General features: G+C 29.2%; 2 protein-coding genes across 2 annotated transcripts in view; one reads left to right on the forward strand and one right to left on the reverse strand.

The window, feature by feature from the left end:
- The window catches only part of LOC141530710 (glutamate receptor ionotropic, kainate 2-like), a 243,848-nt gene that overhangs the window by 110,013 nt on the left and 112,966 nt on the right, over positions 1–20,869 (forward strand). The gene's annotated exons all lie outside the window — the stretch shown is intronic.
- On the reverse strand, positions 14,281–17,775 carry LOC141530711 (uncharacterized). The gene is made up of 3 exons (XM_074247987.1): positions 17,394–17,775; positions 17,256–17,315; positions 14,281–15,301 (listed from the first exon to the last, which is right to left on the reverse strand). Exons 1-3 carry the CDS (start codon positions 17,631–17,633, stop codon positions 14,285–14,287), a joined length of 1,317 nt encoding a protein of 438 aa, XP_074104088.1. The 5' UTR covers positions 17,634–17,775; the 3' UTR covers positions 14,281–14,284.

Raw genomic sequence — 20,869 nt, forward strand, 5'->3', positions numbered from 1 at the left:
CACAATAGAAAATTATAATAGTTTAATCATAATTTTATGGATAACATATCTGATAATAGAAAAATTTTAATTTTTTCTAACTTAAATTACATTCCTCAAATGCAATAATAATGACATATCTTGAATACTGAAGTTTTGTATTTTGAAAACGGAAAAAAAAACCGGCTTTCTATTTAATAGTATAGACATTGTTTCGCGTGAAGTTATATTATACTCAAAATTATTGGTATATACGTTCATCGCGATTAACAGTTAACTCATTAGTATCCATTAGAACAAAATTTATCATCAGTTTTGAAAACACAGTAAACTTTTATTTTAAATTAGTCGTTAAAGCATCTTTTTCACTTATAAAATGCTATAGATGCACAGAATGTATTCTCATTAATAATAAATTACGATTGTTTCTCCGTTATTTAATACAAATTGTAACGACCAAACTGCAATCTTGACTGCAAGTGTTTTATAAAGAAATATCGACGACCAATATTTTAATTTGTTGCGATAAGCTTTATTGGAGTTTTTTGATCCTAAAAGCTCCTGGAAAGTAGCTTTACTTGCCTAATAATTTTATTTGAACATAATAAAGAACTAGTATTAAAATTAAATTTTTATAGTGACCATTGAACGAAGTACAAAAAAACGTTTTTTAATATTATACGACTTTGTTTCTTTGAATCAAATTGAGACTTATGTTTATATTTATTCGATAGGATACTTTAAAAGCATTATATATATAACCGAAGAGAGTGAAATATCCTGTGAAAAGTATTTCATTTAATACTCAAGTGGTTTTTCTTCTCTATTATGTTTAGAAAGTGAGTGTTATACGATCGTTATCGATTGAAGATGACAAATGGAATTGTAACTCTTCCTATGTATTTTTTAAAAATAAATAGTATAAAAGATGACTGATGAAAAGTTTTTGTGATTTTAAAAAGCACACCTCGAATCGACGGATAAATTTTTAATGAGAAAAGTTTATTAATGATTTTCAATAGAGTTCTACTTTGCATACCTCTAGAGTCTGAAATAATGAATAAAAAAAAATAAATATCGGCTAATTGATCAAGTTGTTTTTTCAATACGTCAATAAGATGCTTCTTGACTTTCTCAAAGTTATAAGTTAAGGGACTATTACGAGACTGATAATTTGATAGAAACTTTTTGCTAGTGGGGAAAAAATTGTAATAGTGCATAAGGTAAAAGACCTAATACCGGAACGACAAAGGGTACATGATTAGTTCTTATTACTTAGAAAATATTCAAATGGTTCATTGGTAATAATAATTCACCCAATCATACAGAATGAAGACGTCGTTACACGGAAATAATTAAATTTATTAACTTTATCAAATTTAATATTAGAAAAAACATGCTTTCTTTATATCTCAGTCAAAAGTACGTACTTCCAGCCTCGACAGTAGAGAAGAAAGCCTAACATTTTTTCCCGGGTAGAATTACGCGCGCGCCATCTATAACAGCCGGAGCAAACACTTTCTTATGTACTCGGAATTACCGTTTCTGCCGTTACAGTGAGTTGTTTACTACTGCTATCCCGTATAACCTCAAAGTTCTTTCACGATATCAATTTTTTTTAAGTGCTGTCAATTATATCTTTAAATTATCATTCAATTAATAACTGAAAAAAAAAAAAAAATGAGTGAATCTGTATTTCATGGAAACATTATAAATAATTTTTATAATTCAGATACTGATTATGAGAATGGTGAAAAAAAAATGTTATAAAAACATTTGTTAGAGTACAACATGATATATGGTTTGTTTTAATTATTTTATAATAAATAATGTAATTTATTGAAGTTAAAAAAATAAAGACATGTTTATTGAACTAAATTATATTGTTATAAAAAAATAATATAAATGGATTAAGCTTTTTAGATGTAGATGATGCCTGCCCCCCTGACTAGCAGCACTCGCTTCGCTCGTGCCGCAAATGTCGGGGCAGGCATCAACACATACTAAATAAATTTTAAATTATAAAAATAATTAAAGAAGCACAATATTTCGAAGCAATTTGAACAAGGCTATCCGGAGAATTGAAGAGAAAAAATTTAAAAAATTATATTTAAAAAATTTATTAACTACCGTACTTTCGACTGGCTATAAAGAAAAACGGTATACACCATTCGGGCATACACTATTTTTGAAAAAGTCTAAAAGACCCAATATCGGAATATGGTTGACCCAATATCAGAACGATACATAAAACAAGTTTTTTTATTCTAAAGAGTCCTTTTTTTTGTAAACTGAATTAATTAAATAATTAATTAACAAATCATAATACTTTATGACAATTTTTCTGTTTTTATAAAACTAATTAATAAAATGTTATCTTCGACTTTACTTTCGGCATCCTATTATTACCTGTTAAAATTTCTACAAGTTACAGCCTGTTAAAAATCCCGCAAAAATTTGGATTTTTTTTTTGAACCCTCAATTTTTGTGAGAAGTGTATGGTGAACTTTTCAAACTCAAAAATAAATTTTTTTTCGCTTTGGAAGTCTTCGAACTTAAGAGTCTAGTTTGTTCCGTAAAACGCTTATTTGGATACATTTGAACTGCAATTATCGCCAACCCTCGTAGAAATAGTCAGAATAGCTTCCTAGGTTTTCAAAACGTAGAGACCTGATGAAAACTCGATTTTCTAAAACGAGGGTGAAACTAATGTCTTTCTGAATTTTCGAAAATCAGCGATTTTTATATAGGAAAGTTAAGAATAAGAATCTTTTTAGAAAATCAGGTTAAGCCTCTCGTATAATTGTTTACATGCGTATACTTTAGAGCTTCCTCACAATTGACACTTCAAAAAAAAAAGCGTTTGATTCTGAATAAATTTCATTTCAAACCAATATGATAGCAAAAGTTGTCTCCAGGCCACAAAAATAGAAAAATCAAAAATCAAAGTTTACGTTTGTTTTAAATACACTGAAACAAAAGTTTTTTTCACCCAGAATATAAAATATTTTTATCCAAGTTTTTTTATATCCAATATAGGTTTCTTAATATAAAAAAACTAGTATTTTTCGCCTGAGAATACCTAAGTTTTTTATGGAGCTAAAACTTTATGCTGCGTTACCATAGCAACCGCAGCGGTGGCGCCACCAATTCTCTGACTTTCCTCCAACACTATTTCGTGAATGGAGTAAAAAAAAAAACAATAGTCGTCTTAAACGAAGCACCCTGATTGTATATGTAGGGTTCGGTTCTATCCTGAAAGATGACATTACTAACTACGCCTCTCGCATCCAATTGCCTTGACGCCTATTTCGATACATAAAAATTTTCTAGCAAAATACTTTTCAGCCACTTACCTCCTTTTTCAGCCACTTAGACTAGCCCCTCATATAGTCAATCACACATTCACAGACTTTAACTTATATTTTTCGAACACCTACATATATGTACATATAGAAGCTTTAAAACTAGTAAAAATAAATTCACATATAGAAGCTTTAAAACTAGTAAAAATAAATTCACTTTCTGCGTTTTAATATTCAATATGTTCATAAAACATGAAAAATAGAGAACATTGTTTTTAATCGTATTATGGGATGATGTATCAATAAATTTCACTCAAATTAATTACTGTTATTACTTAATATAATATTTATTCATTTTAATCCATAAAATTCCAGCTATGTACTATTTTTTACATACGATATGTTGTTTTTATTAATTCGTTCTCCACAACCATTTAAATGTATGGAATTCTGTTTAATATTATTTTTAAACACTTACAACTTCTTGTTTTTATTATAAAAAATATTTTGAATATTCATAACTCAGTTGAGTGTTATATTAGGATTTATTAGCTTTTATTTCTTACAACTTCATTTTTTAATATTTATCAAGTTTCTTCATTAGAAACAACAATACACAGTAGTGAATATAAAGAAAATAGTTTTGAAAAAAAAAAAAAAAATGATATTAACGTCTAAAAGGTGAGAGATATTATGGAACATAGAGTACAGACAGTAATGTGTTTTAACTTGTAAATTTAGTCGCTACAAGAAGTGATCGGTATGAACATCAGACAACTTTTGAATTAATTTATTCTTCTCGAAAGCTTTCAGAATACAGCTTTATTTGCGATAAGAATACAAATATAAACTATACAATGATATTATTTAACTACAATTATACAAAAAAAAAAAAAATTCGGACTTTCAGATAAATTTTTGAAGGAATTACAGATAATTATATTTTCTATGAAATAATTTTTGTTATAAAATAAAATAACTGAAATTTTAAAACTTGGTAATGTTACTATTCTGTACATTTTTCTGTCAGCAGTAAAGATATGAGAATCCGGAAAATGATAACCAACATTAAGATTTCACTCGTTATAATTATCACCTACATTAAAAATGTGGAATTAGTGGTAATTAATAAAGCATTATGCAACTAAGATTCAAACATAGTTGCAATATAATTTCTCTTTAACTTTGTTTCTGAATTGATCACCCAGTTTATGAGGAGCGATAAGAAGTTTGTCTGAGATAACCTCTGCCGGCATTCTCGACGATATCCACTAAGTAATTACGATGGCATTTGAGATTGTTGCAGTAAATAATTAAAATGATAACTACTAAAAACTTTTTATTACAATTGAATATTTTTGTAATTCTCACCTAAATATAGTTTTTGAATTCTCCGCAAAAAAAATTAAAAGTATTCAAAAATTAAAAAGTCATTGATTTCATCCTCTGATTTAAAAAAATCAGTTTTCATTAAGTCTAAAAGTTTTAAGTTTGTTGAAAACTATTTGGACTACTTTGATGATGATATCCGTATTTGTATGCATGTATGTATTTTTTAAAATAATATTTGTCGAAAATCTACAACCAAACTCTACTTATGAACTCAAACTCGGAGAGCTTAATTCACTGTAAATATATAGCGAAAAGTTTCAGAGGTAGCCCGCAGGATCCACTGCTTTCTACATATTTTATATATTAACTTTTAACATAAAAACGAATTTTAACAAAAAGAAAAAAAATTACAAAAGACAATTGACTGCAGCTGATTCCTAAAACGTTTTGCCATTGTCGTGCTCATAGTAAGGATCATCGAACTCTTTGCGCTTAAAATATCAATTTTTATGCTTTTTTGGACCTTCCTAAATAAAAAGTGAATTTTAAATTAAATAAATTATCAAAACGTGTTCCAAGATGAATTTAATTTTTGAAAATTTTCAACACTCAATCAATAAAATTCGAGCAGTATTGATATTGAATTTGATCGATTTGTAAGAGTGTATTTGTGGGCATTTGTACCGGAAGCACATTATCGGTTTTGCTTGCATCCGGCAAACGTATTTCTCCCGGGAGTAACGTCGTGACTCCTATAATTCAAGCGAACTATAGCCTCGGGTGAGCACCAATTCCGGTGAGGGGTGCTTATTCGGATACTGATCTATACCTATTCTCGAAACATTTCACTGATTACATCATTTATCAATTTCACTCCCGGTATTCTTAACCATTTATCGACTTAACTTTGTCTGGTCGGAATATAACGATCAAACGAATACAAGTACATAAGCATCATTTTAATTGGAGTTGAATCTATTTACTTTTGCAGCACATGGCAATTGATAATTCTTCAAATGTATTTTTATGTATTTCAATAATGCACAAGTTCTTAATCGGATCAGCTCATATTCGGGTACATATTCGGCGAATAAAACTAATAAATTTAATACAATGCACAATATTCACGGATTCACATCGGAGCACTTTGCGCTTAATGACTGCAAAAGAAATAAAACATTTATTTTATTGATTATAATTTGATATTAAATAGGAATTATTCCTCTGTCTTTTGTATAAGACGCTCTGGAATTTGCATAATTATGTTCTGTTCTGTTCAAATAATCTTAATAGCGTACTTTCAGTTAATTGCGGTATTTGCGATGTGGTATGATAATTGATGTGCTCATTTATGGATGATTAACCTGTGAAATTGTTTGTTTAATAACATTTTCCTAAATTTCAATCATTACATTATACAGAATTCACGATAATGTATACACGGAGAAAATTTTATGATAAATACTACTATTCAAGTATTGTAAAAACAGGCTACCGAACATCAATAATTGCAAATACTATTCTGATTGTGTACTGTACCACAGATAGTTAAGCTTATCATCTGAATAATAATTGTTAAATCATGTTGATATAAATTCTACAATCATGATAGTAACTATTACCATCGGAGCTGCGATCTTATTTCGTTCTAAAATCAAATCAGATTATGTCATAGAACGGCAATCCGTAGTCAATTGAACCTGCACTATTACTTTACTGCTGGTTGTCATTTGGAAATTGAGAGCTGTTCTAGTCCCAAAAATAGTGTTAATGTTAGCTAAAAATAAACAAAAATTTTGCTTCATTAAATAATTTTTGTTAAATTGCACTGTACTTTCTTAACTATTGACACTTTTAAAGATATAAGCTTGTCCCGATGTTACACTCATTAAGAGCTTTCATTTGAGTACCCACATGCATTTTGATATATTTATCATGTATACATACATACAATATATATATATATATATATATATATATATATATATATATATATATATATATATATATATATATATATATACATTTTGCATGGGTTAAATCGGTTTGATTCTTTTTTTTTTTTTTTTTTTTTTAAAGGGGGTGAACTTATATCTTTAAAAATGTCAATTGTTCACGAGATACAAGGTCATTCCATAAGTATGTATCTAGCGATGGAACATTTTCAAATGCAGCCTAAATACTTATCAAGATAAATTTACTATCGGTGAGAATGATATAAAACTTTGAAAAGACGAAAATTGAAGTCAAAACCTTTGCAATGACACTAAATTTCTCTAAAAAAGAAATGATTTTATCAAATGACTATCCTGGAGACATAATTTTTCTCATTTTCTTAATAATACAAATATACTTTTTTCAGTACTCAATCTTATGTCAAACATTAGAATGTTATTATATTTGGAATGTATAATCGAAAAAGTTTAGTTTTTCTGTACTTCCTGTGTAGTTTTTATATGATAGCAATCATGATAATTTTAAGTATCTCCGATGATAAAAGTTATCATCTAGATAATAAACCGTACAATCATAATTGTGGGAATTAACATATAATGACTGTGCTAATTATAATCACCAGATAGTTGTATTTGTCATTTTAACTTGGGAAAAGTTAGTAACTGTACTGGATAATAGAAGCTATAATATAGGGATGGTTACCGTTAACATAAAATTCTCTCCGTGTAGCATTATTAAAACTAGAAAGAATATTTAAGTCAAATAACGGAAAATCATGAAAGAATATATTTTCATAATGAAAATCAACTACTTTATTTTCAAAATACCCAAAAAAACTTTCCGATATGCTCATAAATATGGCCATAAAAGAAAACATGATATTCCGTTATGTGGGCTGATATTTTTTACTCTCTTTTGAAGCTTATCTGGCATTTAGTTAAGAGTTTAATCAACTAAGTTAATTTTGATGTTCGACTAGCTAACAACTAATGAATGATGTAAGTAAGCTTTGATTGTCATAGAGTTTACGAAAAAAAATCTTATAAACTATTTAATCCGTGATAAAAAAATCATAGAACTTTGATTGAAGGAAAATCCAGTTAATCTTGCTTATAATCCGCCTGAATGAAGCTGCATTGAAGGACTTTTAGCTATCGGAGAAATTAGTACTTTAGAGACTAAGTGTTAGCATATTATTGTTGTGAACTGTAATCCTTGACAGCTTATGCATTTATGTTTTGATTTACTATCCTAGTTAAAATAATATCACTAAAGAAAATAACGATAATACCTTTCAAACAAACGATTCACTGCTACAATTTTTTGTATGCGTAATTACAATCATATTTTTTATGAAATGTATTTGTTTGTTAAAAGTAAATGGTAGTATTAATCGCAGAAAAAGTACTAAAATATTTTTTATGCAAGAGTGCCAGTATCATGTTCTATAAAATATTAACTTGAAGCGAAAACTTCACATTTTAACTACCTGTGAAAAAAATTTTTGATCAATACTCCATGTTTAATGATGTAAATATTTTTATAAAAATAAAAAATTTCAACAAACTATTTTTTTACTCTCTTACATAGTCTGACATGCCCTTATATATTTGTTTTATAAATGTCCTAATGTAGCGAAAAAATAATTCTCGGCCAGAAAAAATCGTACTTATTCAGAATTATGCAACTTTTCGAAACAATCTCACGCCAACATGGAGGTAAATAACGTTTTAAGAAGGGTTTTGTAACTTTAATTATTTCAGTAGTGCACTGAAAAATAATAGTAAAGTTGTAACAAAAAAATAATCGGCTCATAAAAAATAAATTGTCTAGCTTAGGTAATATAATGTAATAAATATAATTATAATGAATTGTACGATGGTTTCTCCGGATTTTAAGTTATTGGAGCATAATTAATTTTAACGACTCAAACTTCTTCAGCGGAGAATCATATCTTTTGTATTTTCATTGGTTGTGCTATCGTGTCATTATTTGACTTACTCTGATCTTTAGAAGTACTTTGATGACTTTGTTTGTTTTCGTTTTCAATCTTTTGCTTTATTTCGTGTACATTTGCAGTTTCATAAACTTTAGAAGGTGCAAAATGTTTGTCCCCAAAATATGCTCATTTAATGGATGTATACCTCTTGCTTGGAACCCACTAATTGCATTGGCTGTTTCAGCTCCTTTTAAGTATGCCCCTGTAGAATGTTTCGCAATATCATATCGATTAATGATCCGACCAGGATAATATTTTTGAAAATTTTTAACTTCAATTTCGAATAATTTTTTTATTGGCCCATAAACTGCCACATCTAACCGTTGTAACTTATGAGATTTATGAAGAGGAATAGACAAATATATCACATGGTTTTTTGTTGCGAATTCAAGAGCTTCGTAACTTTTATGCAATTCGTGATTAATCAATATTAAAAGTGCTTTGTTGTTTTCAGTAGGGCGCACTTTTTTGTACAAACATTTTCAACCAGTCCAAAAACTTTTGAGAGTTTATTCATCTGCTATTAGTGACTGTTGCTTCTGAACCAGGGTAAGCACCATCTAGAAATCTTGAATTAAACTTCTTTCTTTTAAATATGAAAGATGGTGAAATGAATGACCCAGTCGCGCTGCAGCAACAAACTACGGTCGTCAAAACCCCTTTTTCATTACTTGAAACAATTCCAATTTGTTTTTTACCGCAGATAGACAGGACTCTAGGCAGCTTAGTTGATGAAGTTCTCACCCCAGTTTTATCCATATTAAAGATCATATCTGGATCGATAGGGTATTTTTCTATGACTTCTTCCAAGAGAAAATAAAATCCGTTGACAGCTTCTTGATTAAACCCTTTGACTCGAGCTATGGATGTCGGTTCAGGTGATCTCAGTGTTAGATGGATGACACTGTTGCATACGGGGTACCATACATTTTGCTTTCTTTTACTATTGATGTCTTCTCTGCTTCTTGCATGGCCTTTTTCAAGTTTTCCGCTGGCCAACTGGCAAGATCTGTTTTATTTTTATTTTATTTTTTTTTCTAGCTATAAACCATCTGCAACAAGCACCCTGTACTAAATACAATATATAAAAGTTTTTTTTAACATAACCCCAACATTTTACGTCGAATCGTTTGGTAGGTAATAAATAATCTTTTTTCGCTTGAAACACTGCGTCGAATGTTGCAAATTCCATAAAAAATGATTGATTGAATCAGAAGATATCGCAATTTAAAATTTTCTGAATTGACTCGCGATTGGTTTACCGCAAGTATATATAAATTACGTATAAAATTAAATTTATAGTTTAGTTCACAATTTATAAAATGCAAGACTAAAAATAGATGTTGCATTAAGTAAAAACCAATGAGGTTTAAATTTAATTTTAATTTATTTAAAGTACAAACAAAAAAAATGCGACTGTGCGCTACAAGTGTTTGAGAATAACTAACTTAGAGAAAATACAAAAATTGTTAAGAGTAGAGTAAGAACTAGGCGTTACAATTACAAGCAGGAAAAATTAGGAGTAGGAATATTTGGTGACAAATAGTCGACCAGGAAATAATTTGGAGGCGGGATAATTGCAAGCTATGCAGTTTGGAAAAATAAGCAGGAAAGGGAATACGGGTACTAAGATTTTACCTGGATGGGCGATAGGTCTACAAAATATTTCTAAACTTAGTGAGCAATAAAAAGATTAAAAAATACAAAATTTCCCAAAAGTAAAATAAACCCAGAGTAATAAAACCCAAATATTAAGTTTATGAGTATAAGTAGCTAAAAAAAAAACTATTTAAGAAATATCCCAAAAAATTACCATTAAAAATTCATTTTCTACTCTAGAGCTAGGAAAAAACTGAAATATAAAAAAAGTAACGAATTACCTAGATTGCTATCGCAGTACATAGGCTGGGAAATTTTACTCATAAATAAAATTGAACAAATAAATGAACCTTTTTCTAGGTAACATAATTAAAAGTATTTAACAAAAACTACGGATTTAAATTCCAGATTTTAAAAACTAAAATATATTATTTTTCAAAAAGCGCAGCAATTTTCGGCTATGACAAAATATAAATTATTTAAATTAATTTAAAATGTTATATTAAAATATAAGTGTACGACGGAACATTTTCAAAAAGTATGTTTTCAACAAACATTAAATTTTCGAGCTTGAAAAAATGTGATTTCTCTAATGAACTCGAGCTACAAATTATTCAAAAACAATAAATAGTCTAAGATCCGATAATAGTAAAATATACCCTCATCTGTTAATTAGATATAATAATTTTTTATAGGCTTATTTTAATGTTATAATTTTATAAAAAAAATGTCTGCCACCATAGGTCTGATACAAATAACAATAATTAATTAATTAACATTTAATGAAATTATAATTTTTTCCTTCTCATGTAAATTACATGAATCAAGCAAAAGTCGTCACTGTTGAATATTGTAAGCCATGTGGTAGTAGGCACCCATCACTATGACTGCTACATTTACCTGCAGCCAGGTGAGAACAGGTAAATACATTTAGGTTATTTCCCTCACTTGTTAATTAAAAAATTCAAGTGCTACATTAAATTGCATCGAATTCTAAACATTATAATGTTTGGCTGTTGTGTAATAAACTGATGCTGCCTGAGATAAATATTAAAAATGAAAGTTTATGGTGACTCCGGGAGCTTCTTGCAAAGAGAGAGACAGAATATCATTAATTCTCTTAATAAACAAGGAAAGCGTATAATTATGCGCGCGCATTACAGGTGTCAATAAACGTATTAGAATAAAATAGAAGATCAGAATTGTGATATAAAAAAGATAAAGATAGAAAGTTTGCACAAAATTTTTTTAAAGTTATGATATTTTGTAAAATACTTATTTTTTTAAATAATTGTTCAAAAATGAAAGGTTTGCGGATCATAGATCAAAAAATAAACTCTTGAGAAAAGTCAAAGCCATAGTTACCTTACCATAAATTTTTCTTTATACTGAAATTAAAACAATACATTAAAAAAAATTTTAGATGTTCGTATAAACAATAGATTTAAAATGTTAGTTGTTTTTATTTCTATAATATTTTTACATAAAAAATATTGAATACAAATGTAGTGCAATTAAAATATGCTCAGAATAATTTTAAGGTATAAAGCTATTGTTTATTCTTCTTCCGAATCATCGGAACTAGCAACATAATTATCTAAATCTTGATTATCACGCGCCGAAATTTCTTCATCATCATCTGAGTTTTCGTTTCCATTATTATCATTTTCTTGTAAAATATCATCAATTTTGATCGGTGTTGCATCTCCAACAAACCAGCGAGGTTTTAAATGGCCTTCCATAAACCAACCTCACTCCTCCGGATTTAGTTTAATACAATCTGCATCAGTCGCATTTAACCACATAGAGTTCACGAATATCGTACGCAAAACCTTTTGTTTCAGTGATTTCCAGCACGGTGGTATTAGAGTAGAATCAAAAGTTTTAATTTTTCTTAAAAATTTATCACTAGTGTCAACAACTGCATAAGCTTTTTGAAAAATTGTGTATCGAGCTTCATTGATATTAATACAATTTTTTACTCCATACATTAAACATGTAAATTCGTGCACAGCTTCCATCTTATTATCATTAAAAATATCCACTTCATCTGTTAGTGACGCAAATAATTCTTGATACCGTTTATTTTTGGAAAAAATTTTGAAAGGCCGAACTTTTCCTTTGTTATAAAAAGCCGCAGTGTAATCACAGCCTGTATAAGCATGAAAAGCAGGCAATGAACGACATAGCTGAGGATCGAATTTTGAGGCCAACTCGGAACAATTAATACAATTAAATTCTTTGTTATTTTTTTTATTAGATGAACCAATTAACCAAATTTTTTTGTTTGGAACTTTATGTATATTTCCTAGTATTATCACCAATACATCAGTATCTGTTGCCTTAACTAATATTTTTGAATTTTCCGGTGCTTGGTAAATATGAAACATTATTCGGGTGTCAGCTTCTTCATGATAACAACACAAGTCGACTTCTTCTGTTTTAATCACATGATTATCATCACTTACATAATAGGAAAAACATTTTTCTTCAGCTGTAATAAAAACTTTTTTATTTCCTAAAGCAGTAATCAAAGAATCATTTCCCCAATAATCGGATAGGAACTGAACGAGAGCATTTTTAAAGTTGTAATTTTTCAAATTTCCTAAAAAATCGTTTGGTCTGGGCTGAAGTGGACCCTTGATCGAAAATGGAGTATCAAATTCTTTGCGGTTTTCACGTTCACAGCTTTTGATAGAATCTTTCAAGTATCTATCGAATATTATGTGAATTTGCGATGCACTTGTTGAGCAAAGCTTAATTAGAATCGATTCTGCGACTTTATCAAATGTTTTTGGTAAATTTGACCCAATAAGGTGCAGAAAGTAAAATCCATCAATTATTTCAATATCTACGCTAGGAGGTTGGATAGTTTCAATATTTTCTTTTAAAATTTTTGCTAAAGTTGATTTATCGGTCTTGAACATTTCACCTGTGCACGAAAAGAGGGCTGGTGGTAGTGGAGCTAAAGGATATTGAAAGCAGCGTTCTATGTCTAGTTTTTTTTCAAGAGCTATGGCTAATAGCCTACCAAAAATGTCACGCTCCATTTTTAAAATAACTTTTTTGCTTTTATCACTACTTTTTTGTGATTTAGAAACACATAAAGACTCAAAATTCAATATTTTATTCCTCTTGATACTTCGTTTAAATCGATCGGTATCAGATACACACTTTGCAACAAAATTAGATTTTTGTTCGCTGCCAATAGTTTTAAAATTCAGCAAAAAGTCCGCAACTTCAGGAGACGCATCTCGGCCACTTGTAATATTGAAAAGTACGTTTTTATCTATTGTAGTATCAAAAGGGTTGAGAGTATTTTTTATTCCATCAATAATAGCATCTAGAGTTTTTCTGTCTTTGACAATACGAGACTTTTGTAGGCTATGAGAGCCATCTTCTATATGAGACAGTTTCACATTATTCTTGACAAACGATAAAATTTTAGTTCGCATACGGTGGCTCAAAGCCCACCTCTGGCGAGATGATATCGAATCTACAGAAAAGTTTCGACTCAGTTGATTTTCAGCATCTGCATTTACGGTTTGTTCCAATGTTAGATCAACCTGTGATCTAGCTAAAGGTGCTTTGGTTCGTCTAATGCCAAATGCTCCTCGACGAAATTCTTCAACAAGCGGTGAATTTTGTACTTGTAGGTTAATCAAATTACTCAAATACTTAACAGTCCATCTAGCATAATTAGGCTGATTAAAGATGAAGAACAAATCCGACATTTCATAAATTGAATATAAATATAATTCAAGATTATTACTACGTATGCTACATGAAAATCGTAGGAACAGATTGATTAACTCACAGTATTGTAGATAAAATTGGGCAGTCTTTCCATGTTTTCCGTCTATCGTATCTTGACAATAATTTTTGTATCCTTGAAGAACTTTCTCGATTATATCAAGTAACTCCATAGCATCGTTTAATTCATACAGTCTATCATCTGAAATAGTTTGAAGATTTTCAATATTTTGGCACAACATCTCCGGACATATGTTGCTTTCAGTTATATATTGTTCCAAATGTATTATTTGTAATGCAGCTGATGTAAGGGGATGAATTCTTTTGCACCGGTTGAAATGTTTACTGTCCAAAAAACTATTCATTGATCCTGCCCCTTCCCCTTTACTCTACCATTGGTAACAGCGTAAATAATATCACTACAAAGAGACGTAACTTTCACAGACTTATCATTGTTGTTTTTCGAGTTCACATCCGGTCCTTCAATCAGATTACTAATAAAATCATAAAGTAGCTTCGGAATGTCACATTCACCTTTGATAATATCGTCCGCTCGCAATTTGTTAGGTAATTTGTCTCGTTGAAGAGTCTTCACACAGTTCCGTAAATCATAAGCATCGTCTTCGAACTTTTCACTACTTTTAGTTTCCAAGTTGACTGTTTCAGTAGCTAGCATTGAAATATCAATATCATTTCCATACACTATTTTTTTTCGTAATGGACCAGTTGAAGCTATAATGAATAACTGATCACCCAACACTGTTAAAATTTTTTTTTCCAGATGCTCAGCTCTGTATGATTCAAAATCTTCCAAGCAAACCTTGCCTTCTCCGAACTCAACTAGTAAAGCTTTATACCGAGATAATAATTGTGTTAAATAAAGGACTTTCTTCATTTTAATAATTTTCTCCTCTATAAAGACTATAATTTTTTTAAATGCTTTTTTATGGAGGTCTCTGTTGTTATGCCATCCATCATCATCAACACGATCTGTAGATTGGCGTTTAAACTTGACTAAGTATGTAGAAAAGCACACTGAGTGATAAGCTACAGAGTTTTGTCCCTCAATTTTTGACTGTAATCGAATATCATTCAATGTTTGAGCCGCTTGAAGTATATTGTTTATAGTAGATTGGTTTTGTGAATAAATAACATGAGTCTGCTTTTTACCACTTCTTTTCGAGTAGCTTCCACAAAAGATGCATGCAGACTTTTTTTCTGGTACAGTTACAGAATTATCATCACAACGGACATCACTAGCCTCTTCAATTTCCATTGGACTTTCTTCAAGCGATGGTGAACTTCCAATGACTTTTTCAGAAGTAATGCCATGGGTTTCCATGTTGGTATCTGGCAGTTCTGATATAGAAGATTCTATCTGCAAAGTAAATTAAAATAAATTATATAAAAATTATTGTTATATAAAAAAGCTACTTCATAAACGACAAACCTCCATTGAAATTGTGTCTGTTATTAGACTGTTGTTATGTCCAAGATTAGACTTATTGAAATATAATTTTGGTCCAAGTCTTGCGACCTATAGACCGGGATCGTGAGATTGTGTTTGGAATGTAATAATGTTTAGATGGGTGTTTTACTTTTGTGGTGAATTTATTTTAACTATAGATTTACAAATTCTAAATTGAAAGTCTGAATATAAAGGTAACTTAATTTGTTAAATATTATAACTTACAATAACCCGATGATCCCTGTTAAGTTGATCCTTGATTGGATCCTGCTGTATGTTTTATCAGGATACGGGATGTTCACTTGTCTCAAACTACCGAAGTCGTTATTTTTGTGTTGTTTCACGTTTTCCACGATATGAGGAGAAACAAAGTGTGCGGACACTTGAATGAAATCAGGAAAAATGTATTGACTCAAATTGAAAGTGAACGGTTATTCTCAGTTACACGTTTTTCTACTGTATGTAGAGAAAACTAAGTATGCGGATACTTGAATGTAACTATTAAAATTTAACACTTGAAAATGGTATCGATTGACCAAAGTTTAAAACAAGTAACTGATAACTAACTGTTGAGAGAGTTGAACTAGGACTGAACTCGTATTGGAGATTAGAAAAAAAGTAACGAACTCTTAGTTATATAAGTGTTCCCTAATTAAGGCTCCACCTATTGGGCCTTGAGTTGGGGCACAGCATTTTCCAATCAGGGTCAGTTTTCAGGGTATCACCCCTACTCCGTAACTATTTTGGGCAGGTAAAGGACTACCCTGATGCTAGCTTGTCAGTGTGCACACCCACTCACAAACTAACATTTTTAAATAATAATAATCATATTGTTAAATAATTATTTAACTAAAACTAATTATCTCTATGTTAATGATTATTAGCAATCTTCAACGTTTTAGTACTTATAATAATGTTTATTTATTAACAAATTTTTCTTATTGATTCTATTACAATTATATTATTGGTTTTTATAATTGTTATTCATTATTAATTTTTAACTGTTATAATTAACAATTCTAAAAATGACATATTATAATGAATATTAATATGTCGAATGTATATTAGTTTATAAATTTATTAATCTGTATTACTTTATTAATTTATTAATTTGTTAGTTTGTTATTTTATCCTCATTTGGTGTACACGTGGCAGTATTACAGTCCTGTATATTTAACCATTGGATTTTCTTTTAACTATTTTTAACTAAATAAGTAACAAATTTTACATTTTTAAAAAGATTACAAAAAAATACCTCAGACGATTATAAACCCTTATTCCTAAATTTATTTTAAATGGTTTATGGATCGTTTAGTACCAAGGTTTTATGTTATCTAAGAACCTTTTTGGATTATAGTAATAAAAAATATTAGAGAAAATAAAATGCATTAGGCTATTTGTGTAGGTATTTTTAAGCAAATAACCTAAGTACTTTTGAAATAATATTACTAATATTTTATGGTCTTGCGTTTTTTTTTTATATTTTTATTTTTTTTTCTTTTGACCATTAAGAAAGATAAAGTTCTTATCGGTTTTACTTGGGATTTTATGAAAATTTTCCCTTGATAGAAAAAATATATAAAAATTTGGCCAGACATAACACTGTCTTGATGTTGTTGTGGTGTAGTAGCAATAGTATTTTTTTCCTACAATAGTTGAAGAATTTTTAATATTAATATTACAATGTTTATTATATTTTCCGTTAAAGTAACAAATATGTCAATCAATAATCTCCAAATGATACAAATAATCATGTATCTGGTAAATTAATTACGTATTCATAATTATTAAAAAACAGCAAAAAAAATGTAAGAATTTTAAATAGAAAAAATTTATTATTGTTATCATTAATGAGAATACTTACTCTAGTAGCTGAAGAAGTTGATGGGCCAGGATTGCTTGGAATTGTTGAAAAATGGGGTATCTGTGATAAATGATTTTATTGAATTGTGATTTGAAAGTTAGATGTTCTTTAATTATAAACAAATAGTTTTTTACGTACCGGCTGTGATACAAAAAATGCTTCATATGCATCTTTGTGTTTTGATTTTAAAACTGTGATTTTTTTTAGACAATCACGGTGATATCCTTTTTCATTGGCAATAGCAACATCAAACTGCAAATCACCGTGTTTAAACTTTTTTTCTTTACGAAATAAAATTTTTAAATAACAATCTTCAAATTTTGATTCGTCAAAGTTACATACATCTCCAATTTCACTGCACATAAAACACCGCTTCATTTTTAATTTTTACAGCAATAATATATTGAGAATATATATTTAATGTTTTTAGTTTCACTTTTATAAATATTAGAATATTTTCATCTAACTATTTTTCACAATGACAACAAAACTTGTAGGTTATATTCATACATGTGGTGTTTACTAAACTGGCTCCGGTAGTTATGTGTTTTGTTTACAACTACATGCACTTGATGTAGAGGCGCATGCGCAACTACACTGTTGTATCCTTGTCTCTAGCAAGAAAAGTCAGATGTGTTCTCTCTGTCATTCAAATATTTTGGTTTCAAATTATGAAATTTTATTTTTTTTTTATGAAGGCTGCAAATGATTTCAAGGCAACTGCCACTTACAGATATATTCTATGTTTATTTAATTTTCAAAATGTGCTCACAAATTTTAATTAACATGTGAGGGAAATAACTTAAATGTATTTACCTGTTCTCACCTGGCTGCAGGTAAATGTAGCAGTCATAATGATGGATGCCTACTACCACATGGCTTACAATATTGAACAGTGACGACTTCTGCTTGATTCATGTGATTTACATAAGAAGGAAAAAATTATAATTTCATTAAATGTTAATTAATTAATTATTGTTATTTGTATCAGACCTACGGTGGCAGACATTTTTTTTATAAAATTATAACATTAAAATAAGCCTATAAAAAATTATTATATCTAATTAACAGATGAGGGTATATTTTACTATTATCGGATCTTAGACTAAAACAGAAATAGTGATAGGATGAAAATTTATGAAGTTTTTATTTTGTATGCTAACGGTCTCATTGACTGAAGATTTTTTCAAGTAATTAAATAATCGAAAGCTGATAAGGAAAGTCTTGGTAGAACCTCTCGAGAACTGAAAGATTTATTCGCAGTGAACAATACGATGGGAGGTATCATGAAACTTAAATCACTTTTTTCCAATTTTATCCGTTGGTATATCCGAGGCCAATAAATCGATTTCAGTAAATATCGCAGCTATTATAAATAGTAAAATGTCTATAATTCGAAATTATTTAAACTTTATATTTATGTTAGTTTTCGCATTCTTATAAATAATCATTTATTTGCTATAAATAATTATAATTAATTGACTAAAGAAAAAAAATATTATTAATTAACTGTTACCTGCCCGCTCCGCTGGGCATTTTATAGAATTCTATTTTTGTATCTAAATTTGACGTTTAATTGGAGTATTGTTTTGACTTGCATAGGTTCCAAATTACATCGAATTAGCCTGTATCTTTTATTCATGTGGTTATTCTAGCTGATATTCATTGTAACTTTCAATGTACAATCAATGTAACATTCCCGAGGCATTCTTCCAAAAATGAACAATCATTGACACGAAGAAAAAAATTTTAAATGAGCATTGAAAGTTTCAGTTAAAGTAATTGCAGGTCTCTTAAGTAAAGTTGAAATTTGCCTAACTTAAAGCACGAAGAATTTTGTTGTTAATTAAAATTTCCTCTGTGACTAATTTTTTTTAAAAAATAAATTGTACATCTTTTTTACGAATTCTATTGAAATTAGTTGCCGAATTTCTTTTGTAGATTTCGAGTACTTAAAAATGCATTTATTTTGATCTATTTTATACCCGCGATCCCGTAATGAGAACAATTCATCGGTTGTGTGGCCAGCAAAAATAAAATATACGTAAAATTCTTAGTTCGCTGAATTAATAGTTACATGTAAAATTAACCTTGCCCCAGTCGAGTTACATTTCCCATTTAAAAAACATGGAAATTTGCAACTTTTTGTTATTAATTTTTTTTTCTTTTGAAAAAAATGCAACTACGACTATTATCGATATATCTTTTGATAGGAAATTGAATGTTTTACAAAAAAGTTCTCTTATAATTTTTCGATAAAATGATTCCGTTAAAAGTTATTCGTGTATATATACATAGATTGTATGAATACTAAATCCCAGGATAATTGACAATTTTTTAGGATAATTAACATTTCATCATTAACGACCGACGTTAATTGTTCGCTTTCAGGGCAGCATACCTCTCAAACATCAAGGTATGAATAAAAAGCCGACGTTGTTCAGCGTTATTGAAAAAATATATGAACCACGTTGCTTTGTTTTAGGCATATATAGAGGAAGGTAACCATCTGTAATTATTCTAGCTCATTGGAGTTAGACTTTTTATGTATTGTACGTTTAATGTTGCGTTGATTAAAATAACATGACAAACTACCCATAGACTGGGCAAAAGATCATAATTAGATAATAGTGTTCTAAATCTCGGTGTATGGTAATTAAAAATTTTTTCAATTAAGTAATCGAGTTGTTTTAATGGACTCTCAGGTGCGGTCATTCAGTAATTTAATTAAAAATATTAAAGTGAATACTTTATATTATTTAAAACATAATTTCATCAAACAACGAAGTATCCCTTCTATTTCTTCAATTCTTTAACGCAATTATATTTATTATTCGTTCGATAGTCTGAATCTTTTGTCATTGATGTTCTTTTTTCCTCTTGGTTTCATGCAAGTTTGTAATAGCCATTGATTTCGCGAATCGCTACGGGCAAAACTCGTTCCCGTTTCTATTCAAGCTCAACTAGATGATCCTAAAAGCTAGACCGCAAATTTAAATTGTAATTCAAGTTTTTTCATTTTATTTATCATAGTTAGTGAAAGAGCGTCAGCATTTTTAATAAACGAATATTAACAAAAAGAATTTCAAAACGGTTGACTTTACCGTTATTTATAAAATTTTTTACTGTTTCCGGACCTGAAACATTTAATTGAACGATGTTGACTTTATCGGATAAAAATATGACTTTATATTAATTTTCGAGTTGAATCTCTCGCTATCTGTCTAAAAATATTAAACCTATATAAAAAAATAAAGAAGACGGTTGACTCTGAATTTCTGAGTAATTCCGAAAAAAAACCTTTTTCGGTTTTCTTTTGTTCACGATATCTCTCGAACGAATCAACCGATTTTGATTGGATCAGCGGCGATCGACGTGGTTTTTCAAGATTAAGAGCTGATTAGTTTTTGAAGTTGATATATAGAGCCGTTTAAAAGTTATTCCATAAAAACTATATTTAAAAATAATTAGGATAGAATACAATTGATGTGTTAGTTTGAGCTCTCCAAGCTCAGTAAGTAAGCTCTTCGAGCTTAAAAGTCTGATAGACATTTAATAAAATACCATTCTTTAAATTTTCAAACTTATGATTTACATCTTATGATTTATTTTTG

Source organism: Cotesia typhae, unplaced genomic scaffold (assembly GCF_013202065.1).
Source record: "Cotesia typhae breed Kobodo isofemale line unplaced genomic scaffold, CoteBio_Ctyphae contig_5, whole genome shotgun sequence".
Taxonomy (NCBI): Eukaryota; Metazoa; Arthropoda; class Insecta; order Hymenoptera; family Braconidae; genus Cotesia; species Cotesia typhae.